General features: G+C 38.3%; 1 protein-coding gene across 1 annotated transcript; it reads right to left on the reverse strand.

The window, feature by feature from the left end:
• Positions 1-349: 349 nt before the first annotated feature.
• On the reverse strand, positions 350-10,295 carry RAB9B (RAB9B, member RAS oncogene family). Its single transcript, XM_011954448.1, has 3 exons — positions 10,073-10,295; positions 5,011-5,084; positions 350-3,844 (listed from the first exon to the last, which is right to left on the reverse strand). The coding sequence occupies exon 3, from the start codon at positions 3,800-3,802 to the stop codon at positions 3,197-3,199; it is 606 nt and encodes a 201-aa protein (XP_011809838.1). The 5' UTR covers positions 3,803-3,844; positions 5,011-5,084; positions 10,073-10,295; the 3' UTR covers positions 350-3,196.
• Positions 10,296-18,624: the final 8,329 nt, after the last annotated feature.

Here is an 18,624-nt window from a genome sequence, read left to right on the forward strand (position 1 = left end):
ATGCATTAGAAAGTGGTTGAGCCCATGAGTTTGAGGACGCTATGAGCCATGATTGCGTCACTGCACTCCAGCCTGAGCAATGGAGAGACCCTGTCTCTAATAACTAAATAAACAGAAAGAAAGTGGTATAAAATAAAAAGGACCTCCCTGCCCCAATCTTTAGAGTTTGCTTCACAATCAGTATAGCAGTATCTGATCACTAGGTAGTGGCTGCTTGGAGTACCACATGAAACATGATCCAGAGGCCACATCCAGTGCAGCCTGAAAGAGTGACTTGATTAATAAGTACTGTCCATCACACCCACCCATTGCTCAAAAAGACAAAGGGAGGGAAGAAACACAAACATTGTGTGTTGGTTATTCAAAATGCACTTTTTATTCACTTTAACACAGATGATTTTTTACAGTCGAAAGAAAATATTTGATATACAATTTTGAGATTCCTTTTTAGCAGCACCTGCAACAAGAGGATTGTGGAATACCTCAGAATAAAGTAGAGATGGCTGGGGCAGGCACAAATTAACCTGATATTCATCAATCCACTGAAGACATACGGAATCTGAGGCCCCTGAAAGTTAGCCATTACATGACAATAAACTAAATAAATATTCTGTATGATGTTTTAACAGACCATTGAAAAACAGTATAGTCCTAATTAGAAATATATTATTCCAAAAATCTAGTGTTCTTAAAAAAACACCTATTGAAAACATTACACTGCACATTCTAGGGTACACAGTCAATTTCTAAACCTATATGCACAGTTCTTGGTACTCACAGATTTCAGCCTTTGGTGTTTTTTAATCTTACCCAAACTATATGTCAGCACCCCACTGAGTGTTGCTTACCCAAATGCCACTGTTTATGTCACTTAATGTTGAGTGCTTTCATTAAGATATTGAATGGTAATTTGGCAGAAAATAATGGTATGGCTAAGAGGAAAGGGGCTCCAGTTGATGGACCAATAAGATTAACACTTGTCTTAGATGGACAGGATGCCTATGAATCTGATACCCATGTAATTTTTTTTTTTAACTCAAATGACCACATGCCACTCTAATAGAGACAAGTACTTTTGTGAGTTGATGGAGGTCTTTATGATGAAGACCTGAGATCTACAAATAGCAACTAGTATAAGCAGAGTGCAAGTAGAAAGAGAAGGCCCCAGGTCTCATGCACTTGAAAATAATTAGCATTTAACAGTTCTGACGTACAGATTTTCACCCTAACATGATTGTAGCAAAATGATCATAGAACTTGGAAACCAGTGTGGCTGGCTATAGGCATAGGCAGGATAGGGACCAGTACTTAAGAGCTGTGGGGTCCCAGTTCTGGCTTTGACTTCTGGCATCAAAGTTAATTGAACAATGGGGGTAAGGATTATATCTTCATTGTAAATATTGAGTACGACTGGGTTGAAATACTGTCCTCTTTTTTTCTATTTTGCCAATATGTTCCAGAGCTCTTAAAGCACAAAGGTCCTACATGTAAGTAAGGCTGATTCCATATGTGGCTACAATGGAGAGTTCTAGGCTGTATTCCTATGAAAGCTCCCACCCCCTTCCTGGCCTAGGTCTCTTTTTGGGGTAATTTCTGTCTGTCACTATTTTTATCATAGATATTTTAAAGCACAGATTAAAATCTATGCAGGATAAACAGATCAACCAACAAGAACCACACTGCATATTCATAATACAGTATATAACTGGCAGTCATGGTAATCAAAAATTGTCAAACCATTTTTATATTTAACATGGGAGCTTTAAGATGTTTTTTATCAGTGCACATAAAGATTACTCAGAGCTCAAGAATTTTTTCTGCCACAGTGCAAAAGCAAAAGGAAGAGCTATGTAGTTGCTGTTAAAGATTGATCACAGAATGGTTTGAGAATTTTAAAAGTCCCTCTCCATAGTCTTAGCTGTTATCATCAGATAAATCTAACCACAGCATGGCACTGATGTAATTTATAGATTCATAGAACTTAGAGCCAGAAAGGACTTTATACTGAACATGTAGCCAGTACAGAAAATCTTTTTATGGTGTTCTCACAGATGGTCATCCAGTGAATATTTTCAGAGGCAGGGAGCTCATTATTAAGGCAGTCCATTCCACTGTTGGACAACTCTGATTATGGGAAATTCATTCTAACACTGGGTTAAAATCTGCTCTTCATTAGGCTAGTTGAACATATAGTGCAACATACAAGAAACCAGTTCCTTCTTCTACAACAAATATTTGAGTTAAGGAGCCCTGTGAGAAAAGTTCATTATCCCCCAATCTTTTCTGAAGCCTTCTCCATGAGCCCAGCATGTTGGATCGAAGGACCATCTAAATTATGAGCAGAGAGCACTGCATCCAATTTCATATACTAAGCAGCATTGCTAAATTGGTAAGAGGTTGTCAGAGAAGCAACATCTCTATGCAGCAAAAGTAGATTTAGGAAGGAAAAGCAGACCAACCATTTATTTGCAAAGGTGGTTGGCATATTTAAGCATAATCCATTCACTAGTATCCTATGACTTCAAACACAAGAAGTATAATCAATTGCCAGGGTCATTAGAGTATCTCTTACTGAGATGGTATTTTTTGAAAAGCTCAGATGGGAGCAAACCATACATAAGGATTTAAACAAGTCAGTGTATATCATTATACTTTTGCACTCCTAATCATTACAACTTCTTTATAATTCAAGCCTAGGAATCCTTATTTGCATTATTATTTTTACTGTAATACAGCTCAAAGTCTGATTTTTTCCCCTTTGGCAGAAATGTCAGAAACTGCTTGGCAAGAGTCTGATAGTGACATTTGTTAGTTGATTAATGGAACACTTTAAGAAATAGTTGTAGCTCTTTAACTCTTTCATGCAGCTGGGTTCTAGGTCTAAATTGTGATTTAAAAAATATTTAACTGTCTCAGGGCTAAAACTTTCTGATATGTCCTGAGACAGACATGAAGGGGAAATAGCAGAAATTACACAAAATACACTTGGCTTGATAGAGCTTTTTTTTTTTCTTTTTTTTTTTTTATAGATCTACACTTCAATTTGAAAGGCTCTGTTTCACAATCAGAACCTTGTCTCTTACCCTCTTGTGTGTGTGTGTGTGTGTGTGTGTGTGTGTGCACTCTTAGGGGGCACAGTTATTCTTACACTACTGACTGACCAATTTGGGGCACATTTTTAAAAGGCTCCCTATCTTTAACAGCACGAAGACCCTGCTTTGGAGCCACTGTTCAAGTCAATGGTGTGACCCAACATGCAATGCTCCAGCTGTTCCTCTACAGCCAACACCTGCCTGACAGCTTCTTCAAAGGCCACTGTCACATTAGTATCATCTTTGGCACTAGTTTCTAAATAAGGGTAATCCCCATTCTCCATGCACCAGGCTTGCGCCTCCTCAGTAGTCACTTGCCTATCCTCTTTGTCTACCTTGTTACCCAGAACTACAAAGGGGAAATGCTCAGGGTCCTTCACATCTGCATAGTAAATAAATTCTTTTTGCCAGTTACCAAGATTCTCGAAGCTCTGCCGATCATCCACGCTGAAGGTCAAGAGGCAGCAGTCTGCTCCCCTGTAGAAGGGTGTCCTAAGGCTCTTGAAACGTTCCTGCCCTGCAGTGTCCCAGATCTGGAGGGTTACAAAGCGTCCATCTACCTCCAGATCTCGATTTAAGAACTCTACCCCTATGGTGTGAAAAGCCTGGGAGTCAAATTTGTTGGTTACATAACGGTTCATAAGCGAACTTTTCCCAACTCCACCATCACCCAAGAGAATGACCTTTAAGAGCAGGGATTTCCCACTCATTTTTGCAGCACCAGAAGGGAAGGAGTTTGTAACCAAGAGAACCTGAAAATAAAAGGAAAAGTAGGAGGGAAAACAGTTAAACCTGAAACTGAAATCAACTCCATAGCAAATTTCTCTGAATTATGAGGCCTTCTCATTCAACTTCTCTTGATTTATGCTCATTAATTGATGTAGTACAGCAGAAGAAATAAAACTAATTTTGCATAAGGGGAAAAATAGGTCTTGTTTTTCTGAGGTCTTTTGTCGTGCCAGGAAAATGGCTGAGTGCCATGGGTAAATGGACTAGCAGATGGTCCTGTAATTTGGTTCAGTTCTGACCCTGTTCTAGGAGAGGAAGCCTAGAACAAGAATGCCACTCAAATGTGTGACAACTTTAGCTTCTGGTTTGGACAGTTCCAAACAATAGGCAAATAGGATGAAATTGACTTGGGGTTTGAAGTCTGCTCCTGATGGATACAAGAATTACTGAGAAGAGAAAGCTACATAAACTGGATTCTTGATTCTGTTGGTAGAGGTCTGGGCCAGAATTAGACTGTACCCCAGAATTTGAAAGAGAGAACAAGGTTACATTTCTTCAGGCATTTACCCCATTATACTTGCATTGATAGGAACACCCTCTCAAGTAATTTTTTTCTTCATGGAACAATGGCATTTAAGTTGATGACAATCGACTGATATCAATATAACAGCTGTCATGAAGGAAGGAAATCTTGAATAGCTTATTAGCTTTTGGATTTAGGTTTTAATTCTATAATAGCAACACTTGAAAACATACTGTAAAATTTAAAGTGCTAATGTTTATACAGTAACCTACTTGTTACCTCCACAACATGTCTACATATGGAATACCTAGAATGTATCTTAAAATAAAAAGATCAAATGCTTACTGAATGAATACTACCTTTTCCTACATTCTGTTAGGTACTTTCATACTAGGCCTATTGTGGGAACTCAACAGTGATGAAGTTAATTGGATGATATTTATACAATAGACCCAAAGGGATGAAAACGAACCACTAATCAAAGGAGTGCATGCAAAACAGTTTCTGGAAGCACACATATTTGAATATAATTTTACAAAATTTAGTTTCCCTTAAAATGATTTTGGAATGCCTGTGTACTAGCTATGTATTTTTCTAATATTCGTTTTTAAGAGATCAAATATTAAAATATCCCAAATCCACAGTGTGCCCCCCTGAAATACCTACCCAGTGGGTTTTTGTCACAATTTAAATATTTTCCTTTTTTTCCTGTTGTTGTTTTATTCTTTCTTTTTAGGGTGCTATAAAACAGAATAGAAAACATTATTTTAAAAAATCTATAATAAAATAATGTTAAGTCTATATATAAAAATATATTCAAGTCAGAAAAAAAAGAACCCACAGCAACCTGAGGTAACCTATAGAGGGTGCTTCTCAAAAATAAAAGTTCAAAATACTACCTAGGCTTAACATAAGCAAAATAATTTTATTCCAAGAACTTTAACTTGTCCTAATTTGTAATTTATATAATTTTTTAACTTTTTTATTGTCTGTCAATTGAATTCTCCATTCAAAGTAAAAGCAAATTAAAGAAAGTATACGATATTCACAATAGATGACATTCAGGAAAAGGAAAGTACAGAGCAATCTAAGATATGTTTAAATCCTAAGTCAGAGATGAAACTTCTTCCCTTTATACCTACCAACATTCCCATCTCCAAGAAAGTTGTTAGTGCACTCACCAGTCCGTCTCAAGGTTGTCTCTGCAATTGATTCCACATAATTAGAGAGCAGAAAAAAGTTGTGTTTGTGGGCTTCCTGTTTACAATAAAGTATATTATCTTGGCTAATTATTTTATTAATTGGTTTAGGTCATTTCTCTTATATTTATTATCTTTCAAAATTTGAGACAGGGTCTCATTCTGTTGCCCAGGCTGGAGTGCAGTGGTGCAATCATGGCTCACTGCAGCCTTGACCTCCTGGGCTCAAGTAACCTTCCCACCTCATCCTTCCGAGTAGCTGGGACTACAGGCGCGCACCACCATGCCTGGCTAAGTTTTGTATTTTTTGTAGAGATGGAGTTTCACCATGTTGCCCAGGTTGTTCTCAAACTCCTGGGCTCAAACGATCTGCCAGCCTCATGTTACCAAAGTGCTGGGATCACAGGCGTGAGCCGCTGCACCCGGTAGGTTCTGTCTTAAACACCAGTTTTAATATTTAGCTAGTGTTACTGAATTTAAATATACATTCATTTAATATTATAACTAATTATGGCAAGAGTCTTATTTAAGCAGCATCAAGAATACTGGTCTAAGAAGAAAAACAGTGCCTAGATCTGTGTAGTGTTATTTCTTATTGAGGAAGAACGAAGCTTTAAAAAAAAAAAAAACTGCTGCTTAACAATCTCATGTTATTTTCTAAATACAGATAAAACTTATAATAAGGATTCATTAGATATCTAAATCAGTAATTATGAATTTAAATAATATCTCCTAAATGGATAGGCTTTATACTCCTTCTTGGTTTATATACACTCTACAGAATTCTCAAGTTTCCTACAATTCCTGATTGTTGTTCTCTTTTTCCTGCTCCCAAATTGCTGTCTTTGGAATTAGCTCAAGTAACAAACATTTCTTTAAATGGAGATGAAACAAGTGTTAGCACACTTTTTATTTTCTTATACTGGTCTGTAGGATAATTTTACAGAGCAGAACACTTGAACTCTCATTTTAAAAAGTAACAGAAGCACAAACTTGGGCATGATTCTGATGGCTAGTATTAAGCATCCATGCCACATGAGCTTCCTTAAGTTCCTAGCAAACAGGTGTTCACATCATTAAAAGACTCACTGACCCTATTCTCTCAGTTGCAGATAAACTCAATAGACAGGTCAAGGACTGAGTGAATATGGAAACCAAATGCTCAGCTCCAGGAATAATGATGATGTATTAATAACTGTCTGAGATAATGCTGCAGTTGCTTGTGCATTCCCTATTTGGTTATGTACACACATAACTTCTGGGCCTATAGGCTCTATGCCAAGGAAAAAAGAGGAAAAGCAATGTGGTTCAGCGTCAAGAGCACTGAGCTAGCTGGCAGCAATCAGGACACCAGGATCTTCCTCACTGTTACACCATTCATTTATTTTATGAACTTAGGCGGGTCATTTAATCTTTCTGTTTCAGTATCTTCTTACATAAAAATAGAGCAGATAATACCTGCCCTGCTTAACAGGATTTGGGGGAGAATGAAAAGTTATGAAGTTTGCAAAAATTTGTAAGCATGTTTTGAAAAATTTGGTTTGAGATTTTTATTCCTCTGGCTCCTCCACCTCCTTTCATGTACTGGTGCGGGCCTTATGGCTCTGTATTAACCCTTCTCAGAAAGGCCCTGCTAGTGAAAGTATAAGAATTCTTCCTTTTCTCTTTCTCCCATATTTGAGAATGCCTTGTTTCTCAACAAGCTTGAACATCTGCATATGGCACAGAGTCTCAGCATTGAAAGGACCTTCAGGGTCTTCTGGTCCAATCTTGCTACTGATATTTGAGAAAACACTATAGTGCCTATTGTGTGTTGTGTCCTTACTAAGAAAACCCTCCACTCTCCTCTACTGTCTCCAATTCCCATTTATTTGCTAGAAGGAAAAATGAATACAGTTTAGATTTGTCTCCTTGCCTTCATTCAATCCTGCTGATTTTCCCTTGAAGTATCATTTTTCTAGTCCTGTGCTACCATCCTCATTTTGGCCCACACCTTCTCACATCTAATCTATTGTGAAAGTTCTCTCCCTGCTTCTGGTTTCTCCCCACCCAATCTACTTTGCAAAGCTTCATCACTCAAACATCCATTGGGCGTAGATACCGTTGGGAATTAATAAATATTTAAGGCAAGGTCTTGCCCTCAGGGAGTTTACAAATTAACATGCAAGCTCAGGATCTCATTGTTTACAGTTGAAATAATATCATTATACTGCCTTATTTTGTTAACAAACTGTTCCTGTCTTTCTTACATGATCAATTTTAAATTCCTGGATAGTAAGGTCACTGTTTGTGTACATCTTTGAAGCCCCTTCAGTGTGCAGCACCAGGATCCTCCACGGAGATAATAAATATTTGTTTACCAATTAACTGATTAGGTAGGTGCCCAGAATTAATGCCTCTGAATTGATACCAAGGTACAATAGATCCATAGTTCTGTAAGATGTCCAAATACTATTATTTATAAGGTGACTAAAGAGCAGAAGTTATGAACTTGACTCGATCATTTTCTGGATGGGACGTAATGGGAATTCCACCTGTTGAAAGTCAAGGGAAATGCTCGAGTTTTCCTCCCCTTACTCTTACATTTTAAAAATAAGTATATACATTTCCCCATTCCTACCAAAAACAAGAGCAGAATAATGATCTCCACTTGATGTTGTAGGTGGGCGCTGGCATCTCCACAATCATTCATCATTGCTTGAAAATGAATGTGATGTCCTTTAGTACATACTTAAATTAAAAAGAACTAGCACAGTATAAAAGCAAATGAAATCATTTTTTCCTCCCCCAGAATATGCCAGATTTAATCCAAACCTTTAAACAAGGTAGCATTAAGCAGGCAAATGAATTCTTTGATAACACTAAATATGTAAATAGGAAAGTCAAATGCCTGATGCATCCCTTCTGAGTCCTCTATCGGGCAAGCATTTGGACCAAAACGCTTATTCTGATTTTGATCCCATTCAGAGAAAGATCTGGCTCTAACTGAGTCAAATATTAGAGAGATGCAATTGCCCTTTCCTACCCCCACAAACTCATTAATGAGCATGCTCTAAGGATAGTTTATTGACTTTTTTTTTTTCCCATCAGGGTCTCAGTCTTGGACAGAAAGGTGAATTAGGAATTTCTGTAACCAATACTCCCCAGCTCTTTGTTCTTTAACACACTTGAAACCTTCTGAATCTGCAGTGCCTGCATCCACAAAGCCTTATTTAAATTATTGTATTTAGTTGGGAATGCTTAGAGGTGGGGGTGGAGGTGGGGGAGGAGGCAGTACAATGAAGAAAAAGAAGTTGAACCTTTGAAAATAGTACATTTTAGAATGATAAGGGAGAGAAGAGAGGCAGAAAAGCAAATTGGCATCAGTTCAGTTGCCATGGAGCGGAATGATGCTCAAAATCAGTAGTGCAGATTGCTCGGAGGCAAGTCTTGAAAGGCATGTGTACTGCAGGGCTCGGTAGGGGAATAGCAACTGGGGAGGGCTAGGCACTGGATGAGAATGGCACTGTTGGAAGTCTGCACAGGGGAGGAGCCATGGTTGGACCTGTAGGGAAAGCCCATCTTGTGGCGACACACTGGTAAGGATTACTCAACTCACTGTTGAATGCTGGCACAATAATTGGAAATACTGCACTGAAGAATTGGGCGCGGCTATCTTTATGTAAAATTCAACACGGATGAGAAATGATAGAATGTTTGAGTGTGTTTCCAATACAACCCAATACTTGGCGTTGGTGGTGGTGGTAGGTGCTTCGTAACGGGGAAGCCCTCTGACGCACTGGATTCATTTTGCAGAGCTAACAAGTTATCAGCTACATCCATGCCGACTCCAAATGCCACAGCTGTCATGCCACTGAAACGCTATTCCTACATTCAAGCCCACATTTATATTGTATATGCAACTCAAAGGGTCCAACGTGGAATCTCACGTCTAACCTTTCACTCCTCACAACGACAGCTCTAGGGCTATAAGCCCAAAGGCACACTAGATAGCAATTTAGCATCGTCCCCAGGCCACTTCTTCCCCAGTAGACTGCCTAGGGACAAATAGGTAGATAAGGTTTGGATGACATCAAGCGAGCTGAACACAAGGAAAAGAAGCTTCCTTAGGAGACGAGAATGCTGTCATCTCTACGACAGGGGCACTGTTAGCATGACGGACCTAGAAAGTGAGATGTCACACATAGTCCCAACTACCTCCGACCCAGGTCCTCTCACCTCACCCCCAGCTCTTAGAGCGAGTCGGCTGTGGCGCATGCGCACTGAGCCACGCCCGCTCCCCACGGAGCCCTGCGCCTCTTTGCCCGGCTCTGGCAGCAGCTCGGGATTACTCAGCAACGCCCCCCTGCACTGTCACCTGCCCCCAACTCCGACCTCGGGAGCAGCTCAGTCCCTTTTCCCAAGCTATGAGTGGTCCTCGGGATCAACTACGCTTTCCTTTCTCCCTCTTCTCACAGGCCCCCCACCTCCCGGCCTTCCGGGTCCTCCAGCCCCTAGCCCCTGTTCTTGCCCACGCACAGGCACCTTACCCAACACAATGGGAAGGAAACAGTAGAGGGCCGCGGGTGCCAGGTAGGTGAGTTCTGCGTGCCGGGAGTCCGGCTTCTTAGTGTCACCGTCACTGCTCCTGCTGCCTCCTCGTTCTCAATGGGGCAGCAAGTGCGGCTTGGACCTCGGTGGCCTGACAGCTGCAGCTCGCGCCCGCTGCTGCCGCCGCGCAGCGTCTCGCGCCCGCGCCCGCGCCCGCCAGGGGAGGGGGCGGGGCCCGCGCCGCCTCCTCGTGCCCCTTTCTTGGCGCCGGGGACCCAGTGTAGCCGCCTCCCGCCCTCCATGTGGCAAGCGCTCCCTGGCTCGCCCACTCTTCTTTCATGCTCATCGTCCAACCCGGGTCTCCCTTGTCCTCCTTCTCCTACCCTAGCCGATTACTAGGCACAGCGGCAACAGACCGTCAAATATTGCTCTCCCACTTAGCTCCTCTGCAGCCTGGGGCCTAAGCCCTCAAGCAGGGCTAGCCACTGCCCCACTTCCTGCAATTACCCTCTGATCTACCTCATTTATCCTAGCTCAAAATCCTTTAATTTTGCCAAGAGGATAGTACATACAACCTCTTGTTTCAAATAACTCAGGAAAACACATGATCACAACACATTGCTAGGCCCTCCAGCTGGCTACTGCTGATGAAATTCTCAGGCCATTAAAAAAGATGTCTACATCTGTAGCGCAGACATAGAGGACACACTGCCCTTTACTCTTACCAGGTATGGTTCTAGAGGGCCACACAGGGGGCATTACTTGAAGTTCCCGGAATTGCTGCTGGGGCAGAATTCGATGTTTTAATTGTGCCTAGCCGACCAGCTAGTCTCTTCTTGTTGTTTTCTGTAGCCCTCTGGTACCTCCAACTAGTTTGTGATTTTTTCCCCCTGGAATTGAAGAAGGACAAAGCTTCTGAGGTCATTTAGCCGGCACTCCACCTCTCTGTCAGGCAGATCCATCTCTGAAGCTTCCCTATTGTCTGAAACCCTGTGCCCTTGTGGCACAGGCCCTCACTCATCTCATGACCCCTGCAGGCCCTCACACATACCTGCTACTTCCATCTAGGCCACTTTTCCTCTATCGCTTGACAAGGCAATCGTTCAATCAATCTCCGCAGGCCCCAGCTTAAATGTCACTTCTCAGGATAACCTTTCTCGATAATCCCAGAATAGAGATGATGCCCCAGTTTATACTCTTGTAGCCTCCTGTAACTTGCTGTGTTTTTCCTTCATAACACTTACCCATTTTTGGTGGTACATTTAAGTGTATGATTATTTGGTTGATGGCTGTCTTCCCTACTAAACTATAGTGGTAGGGAAGTTTAGTATGATAGGAAAGTTTGGTATGAGGTCAAGGACAACGTTTATGTTCACCACCGTATGCACAGAGCCTAGGGCAATGCCTGCTGCATAGGACATGCTCAGAAAACATTTGCTGAATATGAATGAATGCTGTGTCACTAATAATTGTTGTATTTAAATAAAATAAATGGATGTAACTGAATCTTGCGTGCTCCTATTTAAACCAACCCCGTTTCCTACACATACACTCTAAAACACTCTTCTGATGCAGAAGAGATTCACACAATTCTCTAAATCAATTTTTCCGCATACATTTTAGTCTATTAAAAAACTGTTGAGCATGGGCCCCAATACATGTATATAGATTTATAGATTATACACATGTACTACCATACATGTATACATTACACATTACTTTAAACATACATTTTAATGAATAAACATTAAAATACTCCAGCACAGAAAATTTAAAATAATGAGAAAAATAAATATATTGATGTTCCAATGTTTTCTTTTTGCACCTCAATAAATAGTTTTGTGAAATGCTTTAAATAACAATCCTTCATATTAGAGTAACTTGTCTTTAGGTGTAACGATCTAGACTACTTTTTCATTTTCTCATAGATGCCATTTTCCAAAAGTTTAATCATCTCTGAGAAACCCCCAAACCTACTGGCAAGTTTTAAGGATCTTTTAGTTTCCAAGCTACCTTGTTCTGTAGTCAGGATCTCACAACCGCTGAAAGCACCACACGTTTAGTGAATGTTGGAACACCTAAGGGTGAGAAAAATCCTTTGTTAGACCAAAGATTCCTACACATAAATCCTATATTAAAAGAGTCTCTAGAGGCCACTTAAAAAGCAACTACTATTGTCTGCCTAGAGTGGAAGCAACATGACTAACACTAGTTGTGAGGGATCAGCCCAAAATGGACAGCACAAAGATTCAAAGTAACAGCTGTGGATGGTTTTGTGGCTCTCAGATATTCCCAATGGTCAATCATTGAGATCTGTCAAATAGTGTCCTCCACACATAACAAAGAATTCTATTTTTATAACACAGTTATACACACACACACAAAACAGAATTATAGTGTAGTCAGTAGATAGAAGGCCAAACCAAGATTGCATTTGGATACCAGAGATAGAGTTACCTTCAGAGTCACACACACACACACACACACACACACACACACACACACTCTCTCTCTCTCTTCAACATTCAATGAACAAGATCTCCCAAAGTCTTATCCTGATCAGTTTGAAATAGATTGACCTGAGCTTCAGGAGTACATAATTGTAATGTGATTAATTTGAAAGAACAGCCTGGTCCAGCATTCACAACTTGTTATGTACAAAAGGGTTCTGTGAAGCATTCAAATAAGTGTATAAACACTGCATACTATTTCCCTTCCAGAAGAGTCACGTTGCATATTAAAACATTAATGTCTCTTGGAGTCCTGAAGTAAAGAAATCTGTTGTGTTGTTTTTCAATCCTACATTTCCAAAACTTTTGTGAACATGAGTTTCTTTTGTTTATGGAACATTTATTAGCAGGACTAGAACAGCTCAGGACCCAGTTTAGCAACTGCTGTCCTAATCATTAATATTGAACATGTTCATAGGCCAACGTATTTGTCGTCTTTGGCCTAGAATATTTATGTGGCCACTATACAGGTTATATTTTCCAGATAGTCCTGATTTCAAATACTTTGTCCTATTGTCCTCATTTTTACAACAATACTCATGAGATCATCTAATGTTTTATTCAGAAATTATGGCAGCCATAGGTATGTAAAAAGGAAATTAGACAGTAAGAATTTGTCAACTATTTACCTATCATTGTCCAAGAGCAAGTCACAGTTTCTGGTGATACAATATTTTTTTAAAAAATCATTTGACACAGGGATAATCTTATGGAATAGGAATACTTTGCCAGATTTTTCATAGCCTGAAGGAAAGACCTCTTAAGATTATCCAACTATGGAAGGCATCAGAATGAACTCAGTTTTGTCATTTAAAAAACATTTTTAAGCTCTGTCCACTAAAAATACTTAGAAACAATGAACATCTCAGTGTCCAAATTCACCTGTAGTGCCCATAGGATGGTTCTATTTCCTAATAAAAGGACCCAGGATTACTTAAATAAATGGCTGACTTCAGATATGTGGCAAGAAATGTCCAAGATGAACATAAAATCTCTTGTCACACCAGATAGCAAGGAAGCTAAAAACGCTATTAGAGTTGAGTCAAAAGGACTTGAAGAGGCTGTCATCAGTCAAACATGGGGCAATTTGAGCATCAGTAAAGATAATAACTATTATAACAAATATGTTTAAATATACAAATTCATAAAAACACTTAAAAACATAATTGCTCAATTTGGCCAAACCTAGAAAGCTAGCTCATTATTTTAAAACTGGTAAATAAAGAGAATGACTCGAACATTTAACCTGCTTTTTTTAATACAAATTCTTCCTTGGTGTAATGAAGGAGTTGGTGAGGAAAGTGTTTTAAAAAGATTCCCAGCTAATAAATTACGAAGGAATGATAAAATTACAACCTTTAATGAATTATTGGATCTAGGTAATAATAACTAATGTCTTCTAACATTACAAAAAGAGTATTAACCATATATCATAAGCCTGTTGATGGAAAAACAGCAGCACGTAGAAAGTATTTTTTGTCAAAAAATGCAATTTGAATCCTGTCAAGCTCCTAGATATAACTATGAATTTTTAGAAAAATACAAGGAAAAATATGTTAACATTGTAGTGATGTAAGCAACAACATCCAGACTTAGGTTTAGAGTGCAGGTGTGTGTGTGTGTCTGTGTGTTGAGGGGGAGAAACTCTGCAGAAAAACAACATGGTTTCTTCAACAAATACATTTTAAGAGAGAATCCAAAAATGAAAGTTCAAAAGAATGCATTTACAATGACATCAAAGAGAATGAAATATTTAGAAGTAAATTTTAAAAAAGAAGTGCAGAATAAAAATAAGTGCAAAAGTAACACTCTTAAAAACACAAAACTTTGTTGAAAGAAATTTAAAAAGATCTAAATAAATGGAAAGACATCACATGTTTGTGGGTTGAAAGACAATGTTTATAAGGTGGAAATACTCTTCAAATTGATCTACAGATTCAACACAATTCCTATCAGAACCCCAGCTGGCTTCTTTGTAGAAATTTACAAGCTGATCCTAATATTCTTATGGAAACTCAAGGAACCCAGAATAGCCAACACAATCCTGCAAGAGAACAAAGTTTTAGGACTCTGGCTTTTCAATTTCAAAGCTTACTACAAAGCTACAGTTACCAAAATAGTGTGGTACTGGCATAACGCTAACGTGTAGATCAGTAGAATAGAATTGAGAATCCATAAATGAACACATGTGTCTGTGGTCAAATGATTTTCAATAAAGCTGCCAAGGCCATTTAATGGGGAAAGAATAGACTTTTTTCAACAAAGTGTGCTGGAATAACAGGATAGCCACATGCAGAAGAATGAAGTTGGACCCTCACCTCACAGCATACACAAAATTAACTAAAAATGGATTATATTATAAAATTGTTAGAAGAAAGCAGTAGTAAGTCTGGTCTTGAGTTAGGCAATGAATTCTTAGATATGACACCAAAAGCAAGGGCAACAAAAGAAAAAATAAAAAAATAGGACTTCATGAAAATGCAAAACGTTTGTGCTTCAAAGGACACTATCAGAAATGTACAAAGACAACTCACAGAATAAGGGAAAATATTTACAAATAATATATGTGATAAGGAAGTTATCTAGAACATATTTTTAAAAATCTTACAACTCAAAGATAAAAAGATAACCCAATTTAAAAATGAGCAAAGGACCTGAAAATACTTTTCCCCACAGATGTACAAATGATCAACAAGCACATAAAAAGATGCTCAGCATCACTAATTATAAGGGAAATGCAAATCAAAACCACAATGAAATGCCACATCACACTTATTAGGATGGCTATAAAAAGTTAGATAATACCAAGTGTTGATGAGGATGTGGAAGAAATGAGGAGCATAACATTCATACACTGCTGATGGACTGTAAAAACGCTGCAGCCACTTTGGAAAGCAGTCTGACAGTGTCTTAAAAAGTTAAGCATAGAGATACCATAAGATCCAGTAATTCCACTTCCAGTTATATACCCAAGAGAAGTAAAAACAAACATCTACACAAAAACTTCTACATGATAGTTTATTGCAGCATCATTCACAATGGCCAAAAGTTGGAAAAATCCCAAATGTACAGCAACTGATGAATGTCTAAATAAAGTGTAATATATCCATACAATGAAATATTATTCAACTTTAGAAAGAGATGAAGTACTGATACGGGCTATAACACGTATGTATCTTCAAAACATTATGCTAAGTGAAAGAAGCCAGTCATAAAAGACTGCATCTTATATGATTCCATGTATATGAAATGTACAAAACTGGCAAATGTATAGAAAGAGAAATAGATTAGTGATTACTTAGGACTAGAAGACAGGTTAGACGGGGATGTTGGGGGACTGATAGCTAAAGAGTAAGGAGTTTCTTTCTGAGGTAATGAAAATGTTCTAAAATTGATTGCTGTGATGGTTGCACAACTTTGTAAGCATACCAAAACCCATTTAATTATACATTTAAAAGGATCAGTGGCACAGTATGTGAATTCTATCTCAATAAAGTTGTACTAAAAGAACTGTAAGAGGGAAAATAAGAGATCTGGAAGTGGAGCCTACAGACAAATCTATAGATTAAAATAAACCTAAATAATTCCTTGGGGTTCTCTTTTAAAGCTAGCCTGAACATTGCCTCTCCATTAAACTCTATAAATCATTAAAACAACAACAACAACAACAACAACAACTCTAGCAACAAACTAAGAGACACATTAACCAATTGAATGTTATTTCCTTTCCTTGAGAGTTCTAATCCTTATTTATGTATGGATCAAACAAGCTTAGAAAAAAGATAGTCAGGAAAATTTGAAAACTGGCTGTATATTTTATGATATTAAGTAATTGTTCATTTTTGTTCAGTTGTGATAAAGTTATTGTGGTTATGCTTTAGAAAAAATTCTTATTTTTCAGAGATACATACTGAAATGCTTGTGGCTTAAGTGACGTGATATCTTGGATTTGGTTAAAATAGTCTGGTGACTAGTGGTCGGTGGTAGAGGTTTAGATAAAGCGAGGCTGGACAGGTGTTGAAACTGTGTGATGGGTGTATACACGATTATAGTATACTCTTTATTTTTGCATATATTTGAAATGTTCATAATAAAAGAAATATGAAAACGGATGATTTGATTCTATTTGCTTCAGCCTATGCTTGCAAGATCTCCTCTTACTATTGTTACTTTGGTGCATTGATTCTGGAATGGGTTATCTAGAGAGTGGACATGAGAATCCAAGTCTCTGTAAAAGACGATTCCCCATTGTACATGTGGATAAATTGGGCACATGACCATCATGAGCTTGATTAACATGTATCAGTCTTCTTTAAGCTTTTGAAACTTGCAAAACTAAGGCTAATATTTTGGCAGTTCACCAGTTTTCCCATCGTTTGAAGTCCCCCTTTAATAGAAAACCTGCCACAATCTGATATCTTCACAATTCACTATATAGACTCTTGGTTTTGCAGGGATATTAGAGATCATCTAATCCAGTGATTCCCAAACATAGCTGCACGTCAAAATCACATAGAGGATTTACCAAAAGTGCAGATTCCAGATCTCTGCTCTTGAAATAACTGCAGTGGGGCCCAGGAATCTATATTTTTAACAAATTTTTTAGGGGGTTCTAATAAGCTGGCCCATATTCAAGCATTTAGGAACCATGGATTTTTTTCTAGCTTCTCATGGATTGCAGGAATCCCTTCTACAACTCCTTTACTTGTGGGCTTAGCCTCTGTTTGAAAAATGACCTCACGAGTAGCCCATTCTATTATTTAGACAGTTTGCTTTGTTAAGAAGTTCTTCCTTATAAAGTGATGAAATCTGCAACCTCTAACTCCCATTCATTTTGGTACTAGTTCTGAACTCAGAGATGGCAGAGAGGTTTTGTAGAAGTCTCTCTTAAGGAAAAATAAAGTCAGAAATACAAGTTTCTTCTTTGAGGATGGTGAGTAGCTTCTAAAAGTAGGTTGCTTGTCAGCAAGAATGCAGGTTAAATAGAAAAAATTCAAAGAAAATACAAAGCTTAGTGCATTGTGCAAGAAGTCATTGTTCACTAAGACACTAACAATTTCTCTTTTTTTCCTCCTTTTTTTGTTGCCATGAGTCCATAGAAATGCATTTTTCTTTTAAAAGATAATAATTTTTTAGGGCTGAAACATTCAGTATTTTACTTTCTTTTCTTTTTGAGAACATTACAGATCTATTGTTTTATAGATTTTCCAAATGCTGCAAAACATTGTTCAGATGAATATTTAAGTCATAATATGATGTTTTGTGTGAAAATTAATGTTTTAAAAATTGTGTTGGCTAATGTAAAACATCCAAAGTAAGCCTGTGTGAGTTTTATTAAAGAAAGCATTGTCTTCAAAGCCTATAAAATGTCAGTTTATCTAGATACTAAAGTTGTAGTTAAGATAAAATTTCATCTTCCTATTGCCTTGGAAATAAAAATGGTTTTCCTAAATTTTATATACAGTATAAAAGTTTGTTGCTTAATTATCTTTGATAGCTTCACCTAATTTGCCAATTTAGATCAATTGATATGTACTGCCTAGATTACAATGGGAAAAATGTTGTGATATCTGCTGTGGGGGTAGGAGTGGGATGGTGGCAATCTGCACACCATCTACTAACCAGTGCAATCCCTCTTCAACATAACAGACCTCCAAATATCTGGGCCGCTCTCATACGCCCTCTAAGTTTTCTTTTCCCTAGGTTAAGCATCTGTGAGAAGACACTAACCAGTCTTCACATGGACCTGGTTTTTAGATAGTTTATTTTTCTCTTCCCCACCAAACACCCACAATTTTGTCACTCTTCCTCTGGAAATATGGTGCCTAAGCATGAGGTCAATACAATATGTTTCTACCACACATATAATATTAACAATCATTTCTGACAAGTTACTTGTCTTGCCTTGTCAATACTTGTTTTGTTTCATTTCTGGTCATTTCTCCCATTTGTCATGGTCATATAAAATTATTATTATGTATTTTAAGATGCCAGCCTTCTATCCCAGTTTGGTTTCATTTACAAATTTAGTGAGTGTATAT

This window comes from Colobus angolensis, unplaced genomic scaffold, assembly GCF_000951035.1.
Source record: "Colobus angolensis palliatus isolate OR3802 unplaced genomic scaffold, Cang.pa_1.0 Scaffold382, whole genome shotgun sequence".
Lineage (NCBI taxonomy): Eukaryota > Metazoa > Chordata > Mammalia > Primates > Cercopithecidae > Colobus > Colobus angolensis.

Excerpts from the sequence above, each read along its gene's own strand:
- RAB9B (XM_011954448.1), bottom strand. The coding sequence starts at position 3,802 with ATGAGTGGGAAATCCCTGCTCTTAAAGGTCATTCTCTTGGGTGATGGT.